The sequence below is a fragment of the Phoxinus phoxinus genome (genome assembly GCF_949152265.1).
Source record: "Phoxinus phoxinus genome assembly, chromosome: 12".
In the NCBI taxonomy this organism is placed as follows: Eukaryota; Metazoa; Chordata; class Actinopteri; order Cypriniformes; family Leuciscidae; genus Phoxinus; species Phoxinus phoxinus.
The window spans coordinates 13,165,892-13,187,736 of record NC_136887.1 but is presented as its reverse complement, the minus strand read 5'-3'; the positions used below and the strand labels follow the sequence as shown (position 1 = coordinate 13,187,736).

At 40.6% G+C, this 21,845-nt stretch overlaps 1 protein-coding gene across 1 annotated transcript; it reads left to right on the top strand.

The window, feature by feature from the left end:
* The first annotated feature begins 56 nt into the window (after positions 1–56).
* ankrd13d (ankyrin repeat domain 13 family, member D) lies at positions 57–20,375 on the top strand. The gene is made up of 16 exons (XM_079631552.1): positions 57–1,111; positions 1,206–1,341; positions 8,450–8,574; positions 8,657–8,702; positions 8,873–9,016; positions 9,278–9,467; positions 9,546–9,612; positions 10,381–10,462; positions 10,581–10,642; positions 11,476–11,606; positions 11,695–11,852; positions 13,250–13,363; positions 13,453–13,625; positions 15,503–15,582; positions 15,674–15,892; positions 19,888–20,375. Exons 1-16 carry the CDS (start codon positions 1,028–1,030, stop codon positions 19,949–19,951), a joined length of 1,875 nt encoding a protein of 624 aa, XP_079487678.1. The 5' UTR covers positions 57–1,027; the 3' UTR covers positions 19,952–20,375.
* The last annotated feature ends 1,470 nt before the right edge of the window (positions 20,376–21,845 follow it).

The window sequence follows — 21,845 nt, the reverse complement described above, 5'->3', positions numbered from 1 at the left end:
TGCTGTCTGATGAATTTGTTTTCAAATAAATTAATCTGAGACTGAGATCAGACAACACCTCGAGCTGAATTTGTGGTCTGGTGTAAAAAAAAAAAAAAAGTGTGTACATGAATCAAGATCCTCCTGGCTCAGTTTATAGACTGTGGTCATGATGCAGTCTGATTTCAGACAAGTTTAATATTCAGCATGTGCTGTCATCTGATCTCAGGTGAGTTTATATATTCTGCACGTGCTGCTGTCTGATCTCAGATGAGTCTCCATGCTGAAACAAGGCGCATGAGGAGGGTATCAGCACAGCCAAGCCTGCATCCGATGCAGTTTTCACATGGACATGGGTGGAAATTAGGCCTCCGCTTGCTGTCTGCGCTGGTTTATCTGCATTTCCCCACCAGGTCATTACAACCCGACGGGAATATAATGGAAACAATTCATTTTCTCTATCGGTGGCCAGTGAGAACATCATGTGTCAGCGAGCTCTACCAGCACTAGCTTGATGATGATGATGAGGAGGATGATGATGGGAAGCTATCTGCTAACTCAAGGATGCTTTACTCCAAATAAACCCCCAACTCATCCATGCTCTCGATTTTACCTCATTTAAAGGAACGCCGCTTATTTTTACCGATCAATTTGCAATCATTTTAGCCTCGAATTGGATATTTTATAAAGACTCGCAGATATTTTGACTTAGCTTCGCTAGCTAAGCAGCTGTTTGCTTAACTGTCACAGGATATTTTCAGCAAACGAAGGAGATTTACAGCAAAATAACACACGAATCAGTCCGGTAAAGAGTGTAAATGAGACATCTGGAGCCCTGAGGGAATTTATTCACAGTGCAGATTAAACGACACATCTTATCAAATGAAATAAACGCTTGTGTTGTTTAACTGTTAACGTTAACTTAGATGCAAAGGTGGCCGCTGACCAACAAACATTTTCTAAAAGCCTATTTGCCGATCAAAAATAAATAAATACAATTTACCAACGTAAATTTAAATATAGAAAACTTAAGTCCAACATCACTGAAATGGCTGAAGAGGCGTTTCCATTACATTATCTGGTGTGGAACAATCAATATCAAGAACTGGACCTAGAGCTTCAGGAAAAGCAGGTGCATGGAGTAGTTTAAACTATTAATTATTTTAAATCAGAGGCATTCCCCTCTGTTAATGTGTTTGTATTCTTCTTGAATGTGTGTGTTGCAGCATGAGATGCAGCGGCTGGATGCGCGCGGGCGCACGCCGCTCGAGCTGTCAGTGTGTCTCGGGCACCTGGAGTCCACGCGCGTCCTGCTGAGACACAACGCTGATCCCACACACAGCAGCACACAGGGCTGGACAGGTACAGCAACCCTTTCATCAAGTACTTTAACCACTAACAGGGGACATTTTAGGATTTAAATAGCGGGGCTCAGCCCCCAATGAGGGTATAAAAAACATTTATTTTTTAGATTTTGTATACCAGGGTAGGCGTGAACAATAGGCCTACAGGTTATACACCACCTATCAAGTCAATCCCTGAATATTTAATTCAATATGTAATTGTCTAGATTTGCAATATAATTATTAATATTTTTTTTTTAACATGTAATGTTTTAAACAGTATTATTTTTAACTATATTTTTGCAGTAAAATTAACTTTAAAGAAGATCTACATGTATCATTTTCATTCATGGAGACATGGAAAATGTGCCATGGTTTAGTGGAGGATTCATGTCACCTGGTTTAAAATAAACAGATCGGCAGAATAGCAGAGCTATGCATTTTTAGGAATTTCTTCGCTGTATTCTCGCTTTTTGCTCACAGGTTTCTCTATAGAGCTCCCCCTATGGCTTTGGAATAGATATTTGACAACACTGTCGTAAACACTCGTTGGCGACTCTCAGATACCAGCAGGGTTCGAATTATGATTTCATCTTTGTGGGGGTCTCATGAGCAGGCAGTGTGTGCAGTGCCGTCGCCAGAAGGGGGGCATATGAAATGCATGGGAGGGCACAATTATTATTAGCCTACAGTACGTATATTTATAATAATACACTGAGTTTCGGATAAGTTATGATAAGATGCGCTCCAGTTAACGAGCAAGGCAAGTGACCGTGGCGCACCGGCGCCTCCATGTCATGATTATAGTGTCTGCTATATTTGCTTCTTGTTTATTAAATCCAGGCAATTGGTTGATACATTTTTTTTAATAAAAATTAATATACAATTTATACAAAACGAAATTCACTTTAAAGGATGATGATGATGAAGACAACAGCTTTTCCATCGTTGCGTCACAAAGTGAGGAATGGTCGGGCTCTATCGCGGACCCCGCGTGTTCGGCTCAGGACAGTTCTGGTGGCGTCAGGGCTTCCCTCGACGCTGAACTAATGAGACTCCTGACGAAGGCCATGGGAAACCTCGGGCTGGATTGGTCTTAGTCCGTGTTGCGAAGCAGGCTGGACGAGTGGTTCCTGCAAGGTCGCCGTCAAGCTCCTCCGCTAAGGCAAGCCCCTTTCTTCCCTAAAGTTCATGATGAGCTGACAAATTCATGGAAGGCTCCTTTTTCAGCTCGTCTCAAATCCTCGGCTTCTTCAACGCTCTCGACACTCGATGGCGCGAAGGAGAAGGGATATGACAGCATTCCGCCACTGGAAGAAGCTGTCGCCGCGCACCTTTGCCCGCTCTCCGCTAGAGGATGACAGTCAAAGGCTACGCACCCATCGAAGCCCTGCCGTACCACGTCAGCTCTCGCCGGTCGAGCATACGTCTCTGCCGGGAAGCTGCGTCGGCGCTTCACACGACGGCCGTCCTCCAGGTACTTCAGGCAAAACTTCTCCGCTCCATGGACGAGTCCGACCCTGATTTTGAGACTTTTAAGGACCTGCGTAGCGCTACTGACTTTGGCGATTGGCAGGAACATGGCTAACTTGACTGTGCTAGAGCACAGAAGGCCTCACAAGCCATGCGCCATTTCCTCCCCAAGTGCTCCAGCTGTGCTTCAGACCGCCCTGCGAGGGTGTCGCCGCCTCCGCCTTCTAAAAAAGCACCGCCGCCTTTTCAGCTCAGTCCTGTATCAAAGCCTCGCTACCGCTCTCGCTCCACGAGTCGCGGGCCGCCAGCCCGAAGGGGATCTCGACCCAAAGCTGCGTCAAACTCCGAGCCTCCAAAGCCTTCCTAGCCACTGCCCTTCGAGGGGCAGGCTTATTAATACAAAGTCCTACCATTCGGTCTATCCCTAGCACCTCGAACATTTACGAGGTGCATGGATGCCGCTCTCACTCCCCTGAGACTTCACGGTGTGCGAATTCTGAACTACCTCGACGACTGGCTAGTTATAGCCCAGTCAGAGGCGCAGTTAATATCTCACAGGCCATCTAGAATGTCTGGGTCTCAGGATCAATACTGCCAAGAGCGCGCTGTCTCCCAGCCAGACTATTTCCTTTCTGGGGACAGTTATAGGATGACGCGCCTGACGTCACAGTGAGCGCTCTCTATCCAGCGCTTAGCGGTTTCGTTCAAAGCCGGCTCTTACACTCCTCTCAAACGTTTTCAGAGGATGTTAATCCTGATGGCCTCGGCATCAGCAGTTCTCAAACTAGGCCTGCTGAACAACCAGGTCCCGGCACGCGCGTCGCGATCGGTGAACCACGGCTGCATCAGAGCCCTGGAAAATAGCAGACTGGTTTCAGTCAGGCGTGAGTATGGGCACAGTCTCAAAATGGAAAGTGATCTCGACAGACGCATCCAACCTAGTGTAACGGTGGCAACCTTAATTTTATTTGGAATTTAATTCCTTAAACTAAATATAAGTAATTCGGGCGCCAGGTGGAATAAAATCCACCAAAATAATTAAATATACTAAACTACTACAAAATACTAACCACCAATTACACACTATTAAATAAAGTATTGAAATTCGTTCACAAAGAAAACACACTATAGGTTCAAATAGCAAATTGTTATATTCAAATATCAAAACAGAAAAAAAAACACTATTTCACATGGAAAAGCATTAACACAGGCACAAATCGGAAGTCTCTTGATGCTGGGGCGTGGTGAGAGATTATCAGTTCAAGAGTTCTTGGGTTATTCAAAAAAGAAAGAAATAAACACTCAATTTCAATAATCAAGATATTAAGAAAAAAAAAAAACAGTTCAAAACCAGCAGTTTCTGATTCCCCAAAAAGAAACAAAACAAAACCAAAACAATCTTAAGCAGGAATTATGCATGAATGTATTTTGTCCGTGTGTTTGTGTTATGTGTGTACGTCTCGCAAAGGCTCTGCGCAGGGGAGCTTGAGTTTAGAGTCAGAGAAAGTGCGTATCTTTAAAGAGTACCTGCGGCCAGTCGGCAGTGTAAAAATCACCAGGGAGGGGAGAAGAGATCCGAAGACGATTAATCCCTCTTTGTCCACTGAACCCAAACACGCATCGAGGTGAACTACCCACGGATGGATCCAGCACTCTTTGCAGGTAGCCTCGGTAATGCAGAACCGAACGCTCAGTCATCGCACAGCCTCGGAGGTGAACCGGCAAGTTTTCGTGCAAGACACTCTCCGTAATCAGCAACAACACCAGCGCTCTGAGTCTCTGCTAGAAGGTTCCGAAAGCCGTCCCAACGGCAGGTACGTTAATCCTGTGCAATTCAAATCTGCCCGCGACTGGACTCTGCAGCCTCTGAATATCTCCGCATACTCAATGCACTTTACCCAACCTCACCCCTTCTGCTTTTGCTTCCGCTTTTGTTTGTTTATTTCCTCTGACGATCCTCCACACCTCTCTTTTGATTGGCTCTGACATTTTTATTTATAAATACATAATTAACCTGTGCGGTTCATCCCGAAACCGTCACACTAGGTTGGGGCGCCCTGCACAATGGCAGACACGCCTCTGGACAGACCCGGAGAAACGGCTGCACATAAACTGTCTAGAGATGAAAGCGGTCGAGCTGTCGCTTAAGGCTTTCCTCCCATACATAAAGGACCACCACGTCCTGGTCCGAACGGACAACATGTCGGTGGTGTCTGTTGTGGAAATTTATCAATATTCAAACCTGGATGAAGGAGACAAAGTCGATTCTCAAAAGATTAAACAAAGTATTTTATTTCTTGCAAGAAATAAGCGTTCAACATACAGACAGTGTCTAAGTATGAGAAGGCCCATGGCATTCTCACGCAGAGAGCATCTGACATGAGAAGGCAAAGGCCAGTCCCCTTTGCTAAGATTATATACCCCCAACATATCCTGAGTGGGCTGCATCTGTCAAAAGATTTGTCTCGTTTACCTTAAAAGGAAACGTCTGTATACGTCCGTGTTCAAGATCTCGTCTAATCATAAATTCTAACTGGTCTGAGCAACGTCATGTCTGCAAAAGATTCCTGTTGTTTGCTGCTGCTCTTGTTCACACATCTTGTCTATCTTTAGTTCGATCAAAGCTGCACACACACACATAGTCTTCACATTTGGAGTACAAAGGTCACTTGCTACTTAGTTCTTCTTAGAACATATTGTTCCTGCAAGCCTTGTTCTAACTCATACATTTATAAAAACTTAGTTTTATATCTTTAATAATGTGCCTTTGATTATATTCTTTTAAATGCTTATGAGTAAAAATGAATCTTCATCGTTAATAAAAGTTGTACCCATACAAAAGCAAAAGAAACACATCTAAATGTAAAATTTCCATAACATGTCCTACATAAATCGCCAGGGTGGGCTCAGGTCACGCAACCTGCACACCATGGCCGAACGCCTCCTCCTTTGGACTCAGCACAATTTGCGCTCGCTAAGGGCAGCGGATGTGCCAGGCATTCTGAATCAGGGCCCGGATATGCTATCCAGAGACAAAGTTTCCCCAGGGGACTGGTCTCTTCACCCACAAACGGTTCAGTCGCTATGGAGCATCTTCGGCAAGGCAGAGGTCGACCTCTTCGCCTCAGAAGACCATGCTCATTGGCCAATATTTTTCTCCAAGAGCAGGGTCGTTTTTCTCCAAGAGCTGCAGTTTTTCTCCAAAACTGGCCCAGTCCGCCCGCTATATGCCTTCCCACCGGTCGCGATGTTACCTCAGGTCATCAAGTGGAACAGTGAAAGCAGGTGCACAATGCTTTTAATAGCCCCTCTGTGGAGGAACCAATTATGGTTCCCCGAGTTAATTCAGCTGCTGGACATAGTCCCATGGCCGATACCGCTGAGAAGAGACCTCCTCAAGCAGGCGAAAGAGACGATCTGGCATCCCCGTCCAGACCTATGGGCCCTTCATGTGTGGCACATCAATGGTTACCCCGGAACTTCTCTGAAGAGGTGCTGAACACCATTTCTGAGGCAAGAGCGCCTTCAACCAGACGGCTTTATGCCCAGAAATGGGCGGTATTCTCCAACTGGTGCACAGCACAAAGCTGGGACTCATATTCATGTGAAGTGGCTCTAGTGCTATCTTTTTTCCAAGAGCTCTTAGACGCGGGTTGCTCCCCGTCCACGCTCAAGGTTTATGTGGCGGCCATAGCAGTGTTTCACGCTTATGTGGCCAGACAGTCACGATGGAAAGCCGACCTAGTCGTGCACTTCATCAGAGGAGCCAGGAGGCTGAACCCTCCTCGAACCCCATCGGTTCCTATGTGGGACTTTTCCATGGTCCTAGAGGCCATGAAAGGTACTCCGTTTGAGCCGTTGCAGTCCGCGAGCCTGAAACACGTTTCGCTGAAGACTGCTCTCGACCTTGCACTGGCTTCAGTCAAGCGAGTTGGAGACCTGCATGCGCTCTCAGTGAGTGCTGCCTGCCTTGAGTTTGGGGCTAATAACTCGCCCTTAAACCAAGGCACGGTTATGTACCTAAAGTGCTCTCTACTCCGTTCAGAGCACAGGTAATTTCACTATCTGCCCTTCTTTCGTCTGAGGACGAAAGAAACGCGAATCTACTCTGTCCTGTCAAGGCTCTTAGAGTTTACTTGGAGCGCTCCGCTGCATTCGGGCAATCGGAACAGCTCTTTGTTTGCTTCGGTGGTCGCACCAGGGGTTGCGTATGAGTCAAAAGGGCATCAGAGCTCATTCCACTAGAGGCATGGCCTCTTCATGGGCTTAGTCCAGTGGAATATCATTTGAAGATATCTGTGCAGCGGCAGGCTGGGCCTCTCCGGCCATGTTTATCAAGTTCTATTACTTGGAAGTTCCTGCTTTGCAAGCTAAGGTTCTTTACATATAGGAAAAACTTTAAGCACTATATAACACGTATAAGGCCCGACGCTGTCTGGTCTAGTTATACATATCCCCTTATAAGGCCCACTGACGTTGGTCTCTTTTTGGGGTCATAACTTACTCTTCTATGGGCCCCCGGGCTTCCTTCCCGGGCCATAGTATGTGTGGGTTATAAGCACGCACAGCGTTTTAAATGGGGTTCCCATAGCGTAAGCTAGCCTTACGCAATACGAGAGTACTCTTAAAGGGAACGTCTCGGTTACGGTAACGTAAACTCGGTCCCCTGAGAGAAGGGATCGAGTATTGCATTACCCGCCGTGCAACTGTGCTTAGATCGGGTCGATCGCTTCAGTCGATTTAACCTAAATTCCTATGGTGGTAAATGGGCTTCTTATAGGCTTAAGCCACGCCCATATTGGCGGGCTCTGACGTCCTGATAGGTTCACGTGGCTCAGCCGCCTCGCCATAGGTTTGTGCAGTTGCCGCAGAGATTTCTTGTTTCTGTTGCTGTGTTTCTTGAAAAATGTTGCTGTGATTTCAGATTGTATTGTATTGTATTGTGGTTGGTATTGTAATATCTCAATCAGTTTGTAACCTGGCTAAATAAAGGAAAATTTAATGAAAAAAATATAATAAAGTAAATAAAAACTAACATGAGAACATGTTTAAAACTGTATTTAACAGCTTTTAAACTGAATTGTATAATCATTATTTTATATGTAAATAGAAGCATTGTGGAAAAGCACTTCTTCTGTGTGCTTACCTGAAGCTTAAAGCATGGCGCTTGCCACCGCAAGATCATGGGTTCAATTCTCAATAAACTAAACATGCATGAACATGCCTTCAATGCAGTTTAGGTTTCTTAAAATAGTTTTTATTTCGGGTCTGTGCAGCTGCCTATAATAATAAATAATGCGGGTCAAATTGACCCAACAAACATCAATCGTAATTCCCTATTCTCTCTAGGTCGTCCTCAGACGAGCCTTCCATCGTTGCCTCCAGGCATCCCGATTCTCCATGCATCTGGCCAGTTCGTTGGTGCTCTGGGCTCCTGCAGAGCTTCCATTATTCACTTCCATTAAATGGAAAAGAGCTGCCGTCTCATTCTGGAGAATATCTATTTTTTATTCCTTAGAAAAGACAAAAACAAAATAATACACTTCTGAAATCACACAATATTAGTAATTAAGTGTATAATTTTGCTTTTCCTAATTTTTCCCAACATGTGCCTCTTTAGTATATCTCACGGGTGTGTTGAATTCTGTGTGCAGTTTTGCAGGAAGCAGTGAGCACCGGAGACCCTGAGCTGGTGCAGCTGGTCCTTCAGTACAGAGACTTCAAAAGAGCCACAGAGAGACTGGCTGGTATTCCTGAGCTTCTGAGCAAACTCAGACAGGTGATGCACGATCAGGTACAATGTTGTTTTGAATCGACATCCTCACTCAGAAAGCATTCCAGCTTGTTGTCTTTTCCTGCAGGCACGCGATTTCTATGTGGAGATGAAATGGGAATTTACTAGCTGGGGTAAGTTGAAGAGCTGAAATGTTGGGAAAGACCCACAAACTCGTTCGCTTTCCCTGTAGATCACTACTGTCCTAGATAGCAACTTTAACCGTTTCAGCACCACATACGTGGACAGCTCCTGTGATCAATTGCTCCTGACAGTCAGTTGTCATTCTCTTTCAATTGCTCAGTTCCTCTAGTGTCGAAAGTTTGTCCAAGCGATGTGTATCGTGTGTGGAAAAGCGGTTCATGTTTGCGGGTCGACACCACTTTGTTGGGCTTTGAGCACATGACCTGGCTTAAGGGCCGACGCAGCTACATCTTTAAAGGTGGAGGTGAGTCTTTGAAGAGGCCATATTATCATATGCAAGTTTTGATTTTGTTTTTGGGTTTACTAGAATAGGTTGAATGTGTAAAAACACACATTATTTTCACATATTTTACATTGTTGCAGCTAACTCCCTTTGGATTGACTTTGAAACTTTGCAGACCTTTTTCATTCTCAAATAGCAACATTACACACAAAGAAAGTTGAAAGTGTAACAAAGCTTAATAGGTCCTCTTCAGGGGTCTGAAGTGGCTTGTGTATTTTGCAGACAGTGGGGCAATGGTGATGGAGGTGGACCACGAGAAGCAGGTGGTGTACACAGAACCGCTGTCTCTGTCTCCACGCGACACTCACTCACTGCTCGCCGCCATGATGCCCTCACAGGAGAACACGGCCCAGAGACTCACCTCTCCTATAGTGTCCACTCATCTCAACACACGCAACGTTGCCTTTGAGAGGTACAGGAAGAGTGTTCCCACAGATATGAATTACTGTCTGTAAGGAATTCTTACCTAATTCTCTGTTCTGTGCTGTAGAAATAAGTCTGGGATTTGGGGATGGCGCTCAGAGAAGACAGAGGTTGTAAGTGGATATGAATCAAAGGTGGGTCTAATTTTTACTTTAAGCACTTTAAGTGGCATTTAAATGTGAAGTAATCCATTTCTGAGAAACATATTTGAAATTGACACCCAAACAAACAAAGCCCTCCCTTTATTGCTCCGCCCCTCAAATAACAAACAACACGCTATGCAACATGCAACATTCAACTTGAGCAAGTATGGATAAATCAGCTGTGATTCAACAACAATGACAGCATATCCTAGTTGCTATGAAACATAGCAAAAACCAATGTTACTCACGTATAAAGCAGTGCGTCCGTCTTCAAGCCTTCCCGCTTCGGTCTCTCCAGCGCTGGAAAGCTTTTCTAATATTAACACGGGTCCTAAATCTATTGCCTGATCGTAACCCTTCATCTATCAAATATATTCCTCTGATTTTTTTTTTGTAATGTCTCCCAGTCATCTCTCTTTCTACTGTCTTTTTTTAAATCTCCATCTTCCTCAATCTCTCCTCCCCCATCATGGGTGTATACGCCCCCTACTGCTGATTGGCTATAAGTGTGTTGTTGTGCTCTGTGGATTGGTCCGATTTTTTTATCCTGTTCATACTGCCAGGACTATGTACAAACACAATATTTTTGTTCAGCACACACACAGAACAGACATCTAGCAAAAATTGTTTGTTTAGGTGTTGATTTAAATCGCTCTCAGAAATCGCTCACTGCACCTTTAACCCGGAATCCTGCTGAAAACACCTGTGCGCCGGGACTAAATGGGCTAACTAATTGCTTTTATAATGACATAATTGTAGGTTTACAGTGCCTGTAATGTGGAGTTAGTGACACGTTCTCGGACTGAACACCTTTCTGATCAGGACAAGTGTAGGAGTAAAGGTACATAAACCTATACAGACAGAAAAATGCTGCTGACAGTCAATTTAACTAATAAGTATATACAGTCTGAGACTTGTACGGTCACCTTCTACACTCCTGGCCTCCTCTGTGTTTTCAGGATCTAGAACTCCTCTACAGTCGTTCCTCGGTATTGCTGAGCAGCATGTCTCTAGTACTGGGGTGAGTGTGATCAGTGGTCGCTTGCATATCATTTTCAATATATAATTTTTTTAAACTATTATTAGAATTAAAAAAATTAAAGTTTTAAAAATACTCTCAAATATATAAAAAAATATAAAGTAATAATATATTTAGGAATTCAAATAAAATAATTAAAATAAAAAAATAATTTGTGTTTTGCTTGTACAGTATGTTTGACTTGTGATGTTCTTCCTCCCTTTTTTTCCTTTTCTATTTATTTGTTTCGAATAATCCCTGTAATGGCAAAAATGATTAAAATGATTAAAAAATAACCATAAACATATTTTTTTTAAACAATAAAACATATAAACTACCATTACAAATGTTGGGGTTAGTGCGATTAAAAAAACAAACAAAAAATTATACTTTTATTCAGCAAGGATGCATAAAATGATAAAAAGTAAAAACATTTATAATGTTACAAAATATTTCTATTTCAAACAGATGCTGTTCTTTAAAAACGTACTATTAATCAAAGAATCTTGAAAAAAGTCACAAAGCTGTGCCGCACAACTGTTTTTTTCAGCATTGATAATAATCAGAAATGTTTCTGAAGGATCATGTGACACTGAAGACTGGAGTAATGATGCTGAAAATTCAGCTTTACCGTCACAGGAATAAATTACATTTTAAAATATATTACATAGAAAACGATTATTTTAAATTGTAATAATATTTCATACTATTACTGTTTATACTGTATTTTTCATCAAATAAATGCAGGTGAGCATAAGAGACTTTTAAAAAACATAAAAAAAAATTGTACCAGCCCCAAACTTGTGAACTGATTCATTTGTATATTGTGTTTGTAGAGTCAGGTTTCTCAGTGCGCCAGTCCCCATAACCCAACAGCTATCACAGCAGAGGAGTACTTCGATGCAGAGTTTAATCTGAACGGCAGAGATATTGGGCGGCCCATTGAGCTTACCAGCAAAGTGCAGAGGTGACTCCAAAGTGCCATGATTGAACAGTGTTTGTATGTGAATTATGAATAAGTGGTTTGTCTCTATACCTCTGTCTTCCTCTCTCAGGTTTAAAGCCACTCTGTGGTTGAGTGAAGCTCATCCTCTCTCGCTGGCTGAGCAGGTGACGCCCATCATTGACCTCATGGCCATATCTAACGCCCACTTTGCCAAGCTGCGTGATTTCATCACCCTACGCCTACCACCCGGCTTTCCTGTAAAGATAGGTGAGAAGAAGAGACACATCCAGTTGATTTACCATTTTATAATCTTAAATTCAACATGATTTCTTAATACATGTTCTTTGTCTTATTGTTATTAACTTTATCTGTGCACATTACGTTTTTCTTTGATATCTTATTTCAAATATATTCAGACTTTTAGAGTGGAAATACAGCGGACTTTTCCCTCCACAGACGCACGTCGGTAAATTAGGGAATGAACTTGCGCTCGGGGTGGGGGGGGAGGCGTGATCCGGCGCAAACGTTCCCTGGTGCTATTTTTCAGTTTGAGAAAACAAATCCGCCACAGACCAGGAAAAACCTAGTCTAAAGTGAGTGGCGAGTTATTCAGATGCTATTTTAAGAACGCGTGCTTGTAGCGTGTGCATACACGTTGCTTCTCTCGTCTACACAGACGCAGCGGTTCATATTTTTGCAAACCATACATAATTACAAGGAAAAATAATACCACACGAGGAAAATCATTGTGGTGTCCATGAAGATGTGAAAAAATAATTGTAGTAATGACGGTTCAAACCTGTTTGATCAATAGTGGCAAGACACATCGGTATATAAGGACATCTGGCAAAGAGGGTTGTCCGTCAAGAACCAGGAAACAAAATTATGAAAATTGCGAAATCACCGTTACCATCATGTAAGTTGCGTGCAGCTGGCAAATCCGCCGTTATAATAACAATCCGCCATGGACCAAGCGCGCCTGCTCTTAAAGGGAATGTGAGATGACGCTCTGATTGGTTTATTTCACTTTACGCCCAAACCACACTTATGAGTAATGTAGTTTCTTCAGACCAACCCATTTTAGATTTGCGTCGAGCGCAAGAGTCATTTATCCCGCCGGTATAATAGCAACAGCGTCCGAGATCCGCCCACAAAAGTACATGCGTTTCGCGTTTGATACTTGTGTTTCAGATCGTTCAAATAGGGCCCAAGGTCTCCTAAAAGAAAGAAGCGATTTTGAACTGCTTGAAACGAGTCGTCAGTAATTCCAGTCTGTCTTACTTTTCTAATTATTTATTTGCATAATACCAGCCAACGGTCTTCATTGGCTGCCCGCAAACAAAGTTTGCTTTGACCCTCAAACACTGTAGTTGTGTAATCATAACAGACTGGGCAATCTGACCAATAAGAGCAGAGTAGACCAATCACAACAGACTGAAAAAAGGGGTTTAGAGAGACTGAATGCTTAATCGAACCGTTTCAGACATTGTGAGAAAAGAGGTGATGCTACACTCTTGTGAGTGTATATTATGAGAAAATGAAAGTGTTTTTTGACCTTGGATGCATGTAAACCTATTGTAGGAGACCTCCAAAACAAAATTAGGAACCTGTAAAATAGCATAACAGGGCACTTAAATTGACTTTAATCATGTCCTTACTCTTAGAAATTCCTCTCTTCCACGTGTTGAATGCCCGAGTGACATTCAGCAATCTTTGTGGCTGTGATGAGCCGGTCAGTTCTGTGACTGTACAATCTCCACAAGGAGCCACAGAGGCTGGTATGCATCTCTTCTGTTCAGGTCACAAGTTACTCAGTTCCTCTGGCTGTAACTGTGCTAGTTATTCACCCTCACATCACTGCTTTCAGGTCAGCCTCCTCCTCCCCTGCAGTGTGAAGTAGACCCGTCTGTGTTTGAGCCTCCCCCAGAATACACCACACTTGGACCAGGCCGCAGTGAACCAATGAGAGATGAGGATGATAATTTACTCCAGTTCGCCATACAGCAGAGCCTGCTGGACGCGGGAACAGAGAGTGACCAGGTATTGGCATCTATCAGATGGTATGTCCATGGACCAGCATTCAGACTGTCTGATGTATATTGCACTTTCTTGATCTGACAAGCTCTATTCTGATTGGCTGGCTACACTCAACTTCCCAGAGTCGGTGCACTTTTTTTTATCAGTCTGCCTGGAAACAAGATTGTTATTTATTTCTGATTTTGAGAGAGAACGAATCTCTGGATAAGATTTTTTATTTATTTTTACTTGGATCAAATCTTTCAATTACTGTAGATATCCAGAATACCCACAAATACAACTGTATTTTCCACTTTATGTCTGTGAAATATGTCTGGCAAAAACAAAGTCGATTTAGGTTAATTACTGTAAAGCTGCTCATAAACCTATATTGCTCTGCAATTATTACATTATTATAATATATACAGAAAATTACAGAATCCAGACATAAGCTCTGTTCCCAACCCTTGTGATCTTCTAGACAGTAATTTAAGGCATTGCAGGCATTTGCAAATTTATGCTAATATATTTTATGGCCCAAATATAATTTTTTTAAATGTCCCTACAACCTTGGAATTATCTAGCTAGCTTTGTTACTTTCATGCAAAAACAAAACATGCCATGATTAGTAACTATACAGTGCTATGCATAAGTTTAGACACCCATGCTAAAGTTGACTAAAAAGAGGGGAAAAAAATCATCTTTTGGAAATTGAACTTAATGCCTTAATTTAAAAAAATAGGAAAAATCCAACCTTTAAGGACACCAATTTTCTTTGTGAATGAATAATGTATCGTAAATAAATAAATGTTCTTCCTTAAAATACAGGGTGCATAAGTTTGGACACCCCTATGTTATATTCCCATAGAGGCAGGCAGATTTTTATTTTTAAAGGCCAGTTACTATATGGATCCAGGATACTCTGCATCCTGATAAAGTTCCCTTGGCCTCTGGAATTAAAATATCCCCACATCATCACATAGCCTTCACCATACCTGGAGATTGGCATGGTTTTATTTCAGTTCGCCTAACAGCTGGTTTGATTTGCATTGAGAGATGATCTTATGGAAAGTACTCCATGCCAATCTCCAGGTATGGTGAAGGCTATGTGATGATGTGGGGCTATTTTAATTCCAGAGGCCAAGGGAACTTTATCAGGATGCATAGTATCCTGGATTCATGAAGTAACTGGCCTTTAAAAATTAAAATCTGCCTGCCTCTATGGGAATTTAACATAGGGGTGTCCAAACTTATGCACCCTGTATTTTAAGGGAGAACATTTATTTATTTACGATACATTATTCATTCACAAAGAAAATTGGTGTCCTTAAAGGTTGGATTTTTCCTATTTTTTTTAATTAAGGCATTAAGTTCAATTTCCAAAAGATGATTTTTTATTCCTCTTTTTAGTCAACTTTAGCATGGGTGTCTAAACTTATGCATAGCACTGTAGATATTTGGACAGTAACTTTTTTTTTTTTTTTAAACCAAAATAAGTTGTTACCATAAACCAGCCACCATAACAAATTATATATTTATCTCCCGATTCATTTATTTAACCACCATTTGATTTTTTTGTGCTGTAACCAAGAATGCAACCACAGATGCAACCTGTTCAGGACATTGTTTGTCGTTATTGATTTAATTGAACCATTCATGTGCACAACGAACATGTTTGCAATGCTCGATGCTGCAAAAATCATGTTAATGCAACAGGATCAGATCTAAGTAGATGCTGAAATCAACACTTTTCATAATTAAGTAGTTCTAGAAGCCAGAATATTAATCATGATTAGTCAATACTAAACAATTACTGTAGCAGACATCAGCTTTTCATTATTCCCTCCACTGCTTTCCACCCACTCCCTCATCGCTCTTTCTTTTCCTGTGTGTTTCTGTAGGTGACCATATGGGAGGCTCTCACTAACACTCGACCATCTTCTCAGCCTCCGCTTTATGAGGAGGACTCTCAGCTTGAGAGGTGTGTGGATCAACAACCGTGTGTAGAGCGAGTGTGAGGATGTGCATATCAGTTGTGCATCTGCTTTGAAATGTGACTGTGTCTCTGATAGGGCGATTCAGGAATCTTTGTCACTGGTTGGAGGGGAGAGTGGAGAGTCAGATCCTGGCCTGCCGTTATCCCCATCCGATCCCTCCCTCAACTCACCCCCGTGTTACAGCTCACTGGCCGAGCCTCGAGCGCCGGGAGCCTTTGCCGTGGCCACCAGTTTTGATGAACAGCTACGCATCGCAATGGAGCTTTCATGCCGAGAACAAGAGGAGTTAGACAGGTACGAGTGATGAAGGAGCAGAAAAGACAGAATCCATAGACATAAGCTCTGTTCCCAAACCCATTGAGGGTTTCAAGTAGAGGTCGACCGATTGATCGTTTTGCCGATTAATCTGCACCGATAACCGATTGTTCCATCCATACCGATAGTTTTTTTTCGTGTTCGTCCATTACTGGAACGGCTGAGAAGGGTGCGCTGTCGTTATACAGTACGAGAACGCCATCTAGAGGCGAAATAAAAAACTACCACTGACACCTTGTGGAGTTTGTTTTGACACGTGAGACTGCGCGCTGCACAGAGCGGGAGACTTCAGATGCGAATTTAAAACAGACCATGAACTGTATGTTATACAGTACACTACCGTATGTGTTTTCATATCATTATAACGTAATACATTTGTTGACTAGATGCTGCATTAGTGGAGAACAGCAGTATGTTTGCCGTTGAGGCTGAGAGGACTAACATTAGTACCTCAAACGTCAAGTCTTTACAGTGATGATAGGATATTACAGTAACAGAGATTGTTTTGGCTTTACAGCAGCTCTAGAATAAAGTTATTGTCCAGCTAAAGTTAGTTTTGATTGATTCACTTCCGTTGCAGAGATCATTAGTTATTAACTCAGTTATTAACTTAGCTAACACGACACTGTTCTAACAGAAAACTCAACACCGTCCGACACGCTCATCCACACAAAACAGTGCCTGGAGGCTTGAGAACGCAAACCCTGAAATAGATTCCAAGGTGCAAGCCTTGAAATTTTTTGAAAAAAAAAGGTTATCTCTGCGCTAACCTCAAAAACGCAAACCCGCGAAAACGCAGACGGCGTGCACATGCGCATCACGTGTTTAGTCTATAGGTATGCACGTTTAAATATATATGTGCGCAGTGTAGTCTTTCTTTACAAACCAACCCTCAACAAACTAATTGTCTGGCCTTAAAAATGTATAGTAAATAGTAAAAATAAAATATTGCTTCCGCATGCGTAGCCAAGTGAACCGGAATTATCCCGAAAACGTTTTATCTGCACAGAGGGAAGGAATGTGACAAAAACACACGCAAGTCCAACCCAAATGTTTACCGTCCTGATTGTTACCATCTATTTGCATTCGTTTATATCCAGCTGGTCGCTTTAATGCAATCGTTATGCAGCGAAGTTGCATATATAAAGCTAGTGACATGAGAAAGCAAACTGATGTTCATGCAGCCGACAGAAACATATAAAACTAAATCTGAAATTGTGTCTAATTTTTATTGATTTTTTATCACTGTTATACATATTTAGTTATTTTGATTAGATAATCAAGTATTCTAAAATAAAGGCAAATAAAGTGCGAGTATACATACAGTCAAGTCAAGAATATTTATATAGCGCTTTTCACAATACAGATTGTATCAAAGCAGCTTCACAGTATTAAATTAAAATAATAATAAAACAAGGTATAATGAATTTTTTTTTTTTATGTAAAAAGTACAGTACATTTTCATGGTTCAGTACTGTTGTTAAATTTTTGCAATGAAGTTCAGCACCATATTATGTGTTATGTTTGTTTTCCTTTAGTATCCATTTTAAAAACTTACCGGTTGATTAATTGGTTATCGGCCAGCATGAGCCAACCTACTTATCGTTATCAGTAAAACACACTATTGGTTGACCTCTAGTTTCCTGGCATCATAGACTCCTGACACAAAGCCTAGTTTTTAAATAATGTTTTGTTGCACTATATTCAACATGACAAGAACATTTACTTAACATTTTTGTCCCTATAACATTAGAACTATCTGGCTTTTTTTTTTACTTTTTTCACTTGCAGGGTCATTCTACGAAAATGGTGGCTTTCCTGTCCCGGCCTCAATCACCAGGAAAAACACTTAAAAGTGTCAGATAATGACACAAAATATATGTTTTTTGTTTTAATTGAAGTGTTTTATTGTTAATAAAACATAGACAGTTATATTGCAAACTATTTTTTTATATATATATTGTAGAACACGGTCAGCACCATGAAATTGGCTTGTCCCTCGGGTCAGGAGTCGTGGTTTAGTGACATATTTTGAGTTAAATCATGTATTTTTCTCCCCCTTTAAATGTCATAATACAAAGGGAAGTAGTATAGTTATTTAGTGGACTACTTAAAAAACTAAAATATAAACTAAATATTATAAATAATTTACAGGGAATACCTGTCCCTCAATTTCATGTCAGTGGTGTTACAATTGAAAAAAAACCACCACTTTGAAAAAATTCAACATCCTTGCCAACTTCTTCCTGGGTCAAAGGCTCATTGTAGGCGTGGCTGTTTTGAAAAGCACATTGTGAGTGTGAACTCTCTCTTCACCTCTTAGCAATTTGATAAATAATTTGCTAATTTCATGCGAGGACTTAAGATGTGTCACTGGTGTTCTACAGTTTATAATAAGGGGATAAATAAATTTTATTAATATAATTTTTCAAATTGCATGATTAAGTGATTCATTTACAATTTAAGAAGTGTGGTTTGAGCTACTGTGGCCGCCATCTTAGATATGCCATTTTGTCTGCAGATTTGTCACTGGTGTTATCGTCACTGGTGTTACTGTTGCTGCTGGTAACACCAGTGACATGATGATAACACCAGTGACAATCAATAACACCACTAACTTTTTTCTCAACATAAGGTTTCATAAAAGCCTCAACAATTATATTAATAAAGACTTGTTAGCATTTCATTACTGTTTTAATATTGTAAACACATAAAATTGCTATGCTTTTGACAGATATGTCACTGGTGTTACATTTCGTCACTGGTGTTACCGCATGGCATATTGGTTTGTCTGGCATCAGAGTTGCCCAGTTTCATAGAATATGGTTTTTGTATCTACCTAACTGTTGCTGCATTCATTAGTAAGCATTTTAAGGATATGATCATTCAATTTTGAACACTCAACTTCAATTATTTCTAATGTTACAACAAAAAACACAATGGTAGAAATAGAAAAATGTCACACAATAGAACTTTACACATGCCTGTTTAAAGTAAATTATTACTAATTAAGACAATTTCTTAATATTACATTAACTTTTTCTTTATGATTATGTATGCAAATTAAATAGTCAAATTACATTCTGGGAAGCCTGAATTGTCATCTAAAATATAGGTAACACCAGTGACAAAAAAGCAGCACAAGCATTTTTGAATGTAATGTAGTAAAAATATAAACATACATTAAGCTGTCATTTAGGTTTATTTATAATGTTAAGAGGTTGACTATTATCTGACTATAGATTTTGGTATAAAAAAAAGAATTACATTTTTAAAAAGTTGTCTGTTCAAAAAGCCGCCATTTTCATAGAATGACCCTGCAGCATTATTTATATACAATGTCAGTTTCTAAGAATCTATATTAGTCACAAAAACACGAACAGCTACTGATGTTTTGTTTTTTCGTATTTTCATTGTGGCAACAACAACCATAACGTTTTTCCTTGGCGATTTTAAAAAGTTTCGTGTACAGACGACAACGTTGTCAAAATGATCCCCGTTCACATGGATACACGAAAACGGTTAAAATGGCTGTATTATTCATGCCAGGCCAGTAGTTGGCAATGTCACTTTGCAAAGAAACTACGCGCTTATAGACTTATAGCTATAACACATAATACACACACGCATGGGGTCACCTATTTCACAAATTCAAGTTTTTGTAGCTTACATGGAGATGTTAACGATAATGTTTTCAAAAACTATCGCTTAGAAACCTTTTTTTTTTAAGTTTGCACTTTCAAGCCCCCAAAATGAACAAGGCCAAAACGCATAAAAGGTTTTCTGTTTTTAGTTGAAAACGGTGTCGTGTTAACGCCCCCCCCCTTAATGTGAGCGACTTTCCACTTACCAAATCATCTCAGAGTTCAATAGAGAATAAACGTAACTAATCAAATGAATATAAAACGTGGAACAGTTTGTTTCTCTTCATTTGTATCAGCCAATAACATAATTCCTCTTTTTGTTCCCTAAAGGAAGTGGAGGGAAGAGGAGGACGAGCTGGAGAGGATACTACAGCTGTCTCTCACAGAGAAGTAACTGTAGCAATGCTAGATGTGGGTTTAAAGGAGTAATTTATTGGTTGTGTTTTTTTTCTGCAATGTTAAATTATTATTATTATAGATTTCATCACTCTTTATTTCTTTCAAAATAATAAAGATGGGATAGCACGAGGAATTGGAGAGAGTGTGTGTGTGTGTGTGTGTCTCAAGACTGCAACAATTCATAAGAGATGATAAAACATGGCATGAAAATGTGATTGATTTCCTCTCAGTTCCACTGTCTTTTGAGTGATACCAGGTCAACTTCATTGTATAATGATACAGATGAAAATGTGAATATAAATTATGAATATTGATGACTATGATGATATACTATTGCGTACAATGATGAGTTTACGTATGGTGGATGATAATAACATGAAAGTATAAGTATTAAATGTTGCTCAAACACTTTCACAACAATGACTTCTGTTATGATGTTTTTGTGTGAATGGGGAAGCGACCATCGAAGTCTAAGATGTAAAAAGACAAAGAAACTTACCGAAGCACTTCAAATATATTAGTATCAAGGATGTAAAGGGTGTTGGGTTAGCCTTAGGCTTCAGGAAAGCTGTTGTCTGCACAACGAGTGTGATTTAGATGCGCCAGAGGTCCAGTGTTTCTATTTTTAATCTTACACTGCTGTCATTGTGTTATGTAAGAAAACTGAATCATCCGTTAGATCTGCAGGTAGTTCTACTCTTGGTCAGTGGTTCTCAATCAGGTCCAGCAAACGTCAAGGGGGTTATTTTAACTTGATTATAATGCTAAAAAAATAAGTTTCTATCTACCTTGCAAAAACAAGATATGGAGACTGTTTGGATTTAAATACGCAAATGCTTAAGAGTCTATGATTGGATCATTATTGCAGTGATTATTATGTTTCTATAATATATGTTTGACGACAGTTCTTCTAACTCTAACTGATGGAGTGTGTAGCTTTTCATTTCTTAAACAACCATGTTATTAGGAAGACACGATCATGGCCATATTCCAGGATGACAATGTCAAGATTCATCAGGCTCAGATTGTGAGAGAATGGTTGGGAGGAGCATGAAGAATCATTTTCACACGTGAATTAGCTCCTCTGAGTCTATAGACCTTAAATTCAGTGAAAGTCTTTGGGATGTGCTTTACAGAGCGCTGGACTCTTGCATTGTCAATACAAGATCTGGACCAAACATTGACGACCACTTGATGGAGATAAATGTTGTGATGTTATTTCCATCAAGAGGTGGACCAATTTTTGGTGGAGCTCTTGGCCATGATGTTTCTTCCTACATGGTTGTTTAAGAAATGAGATCTCAATTTATCCATCCAATCTTGAATCAGCGTTGTCAAAATTAAAGCAGAAAATGGGGGCTTTTGAGTCAAAAAGGTAGAGAACCAATGCTCTAGTTAGTCACCTTAGGAGCAGAAATATTCAGGGTTTAAGTGGTATGCTAGTTCATTTACAGGTTAAAATTAATTTGGGTAATTCTGTTCTGTAAAGGTTCAGTTTATTCTAAGATAACACTAGACATTTACACAGCATCGGGTGCAAGAATTCTCTGAGAAATTCCTTCCGTCTTCCGACTCAACATAACAAGCCTCTTGTTGTGTTAGAATCCAATCATATAACTGAGCAGGGGTAGTATACGATTGTTGATTGTCCTTAATTATGTAATTTTGCAACATTTTGTAATATTTCAACATTTCCTGCTTTTGGATACTATACTTACTATCTCTAGCTTAGTCAATGATACATCTTACCTTGAACATCTGATAAAACATTTTACCCCAAAGCTACCATTGTGGGGAAATGCTTCCTTTAACAATTAATGGCTAAATCAATATGCATGGTTTTACACAATTTACAAGCATAAATGGTATATGAAACCATCCTGCTTAAA

Coding starts and splice junctions, on each gene's coding strand:
- ankrd13d (XM_079631552.1), top strand. CDS start 1,028: ATGGCTGAAGAGGCGTTTCCATTACATTATCTGGTGTGGAACAATCAA. Junction 8,703..8,872: donor ATGGGAATTTACTAGCTGGG/GTAAGTTGAAGA, acceptor TCAATTGCTCAG/TTCCTCTAGTGTCGAAAGTT. Junction 15,893..19,887: donor GAACAAGAGGAGTTAGACAG/GTACGAGTGATG, acceptor TGTTCCCTAAAG/GAAGTGGAGGGAAGAGGAGG.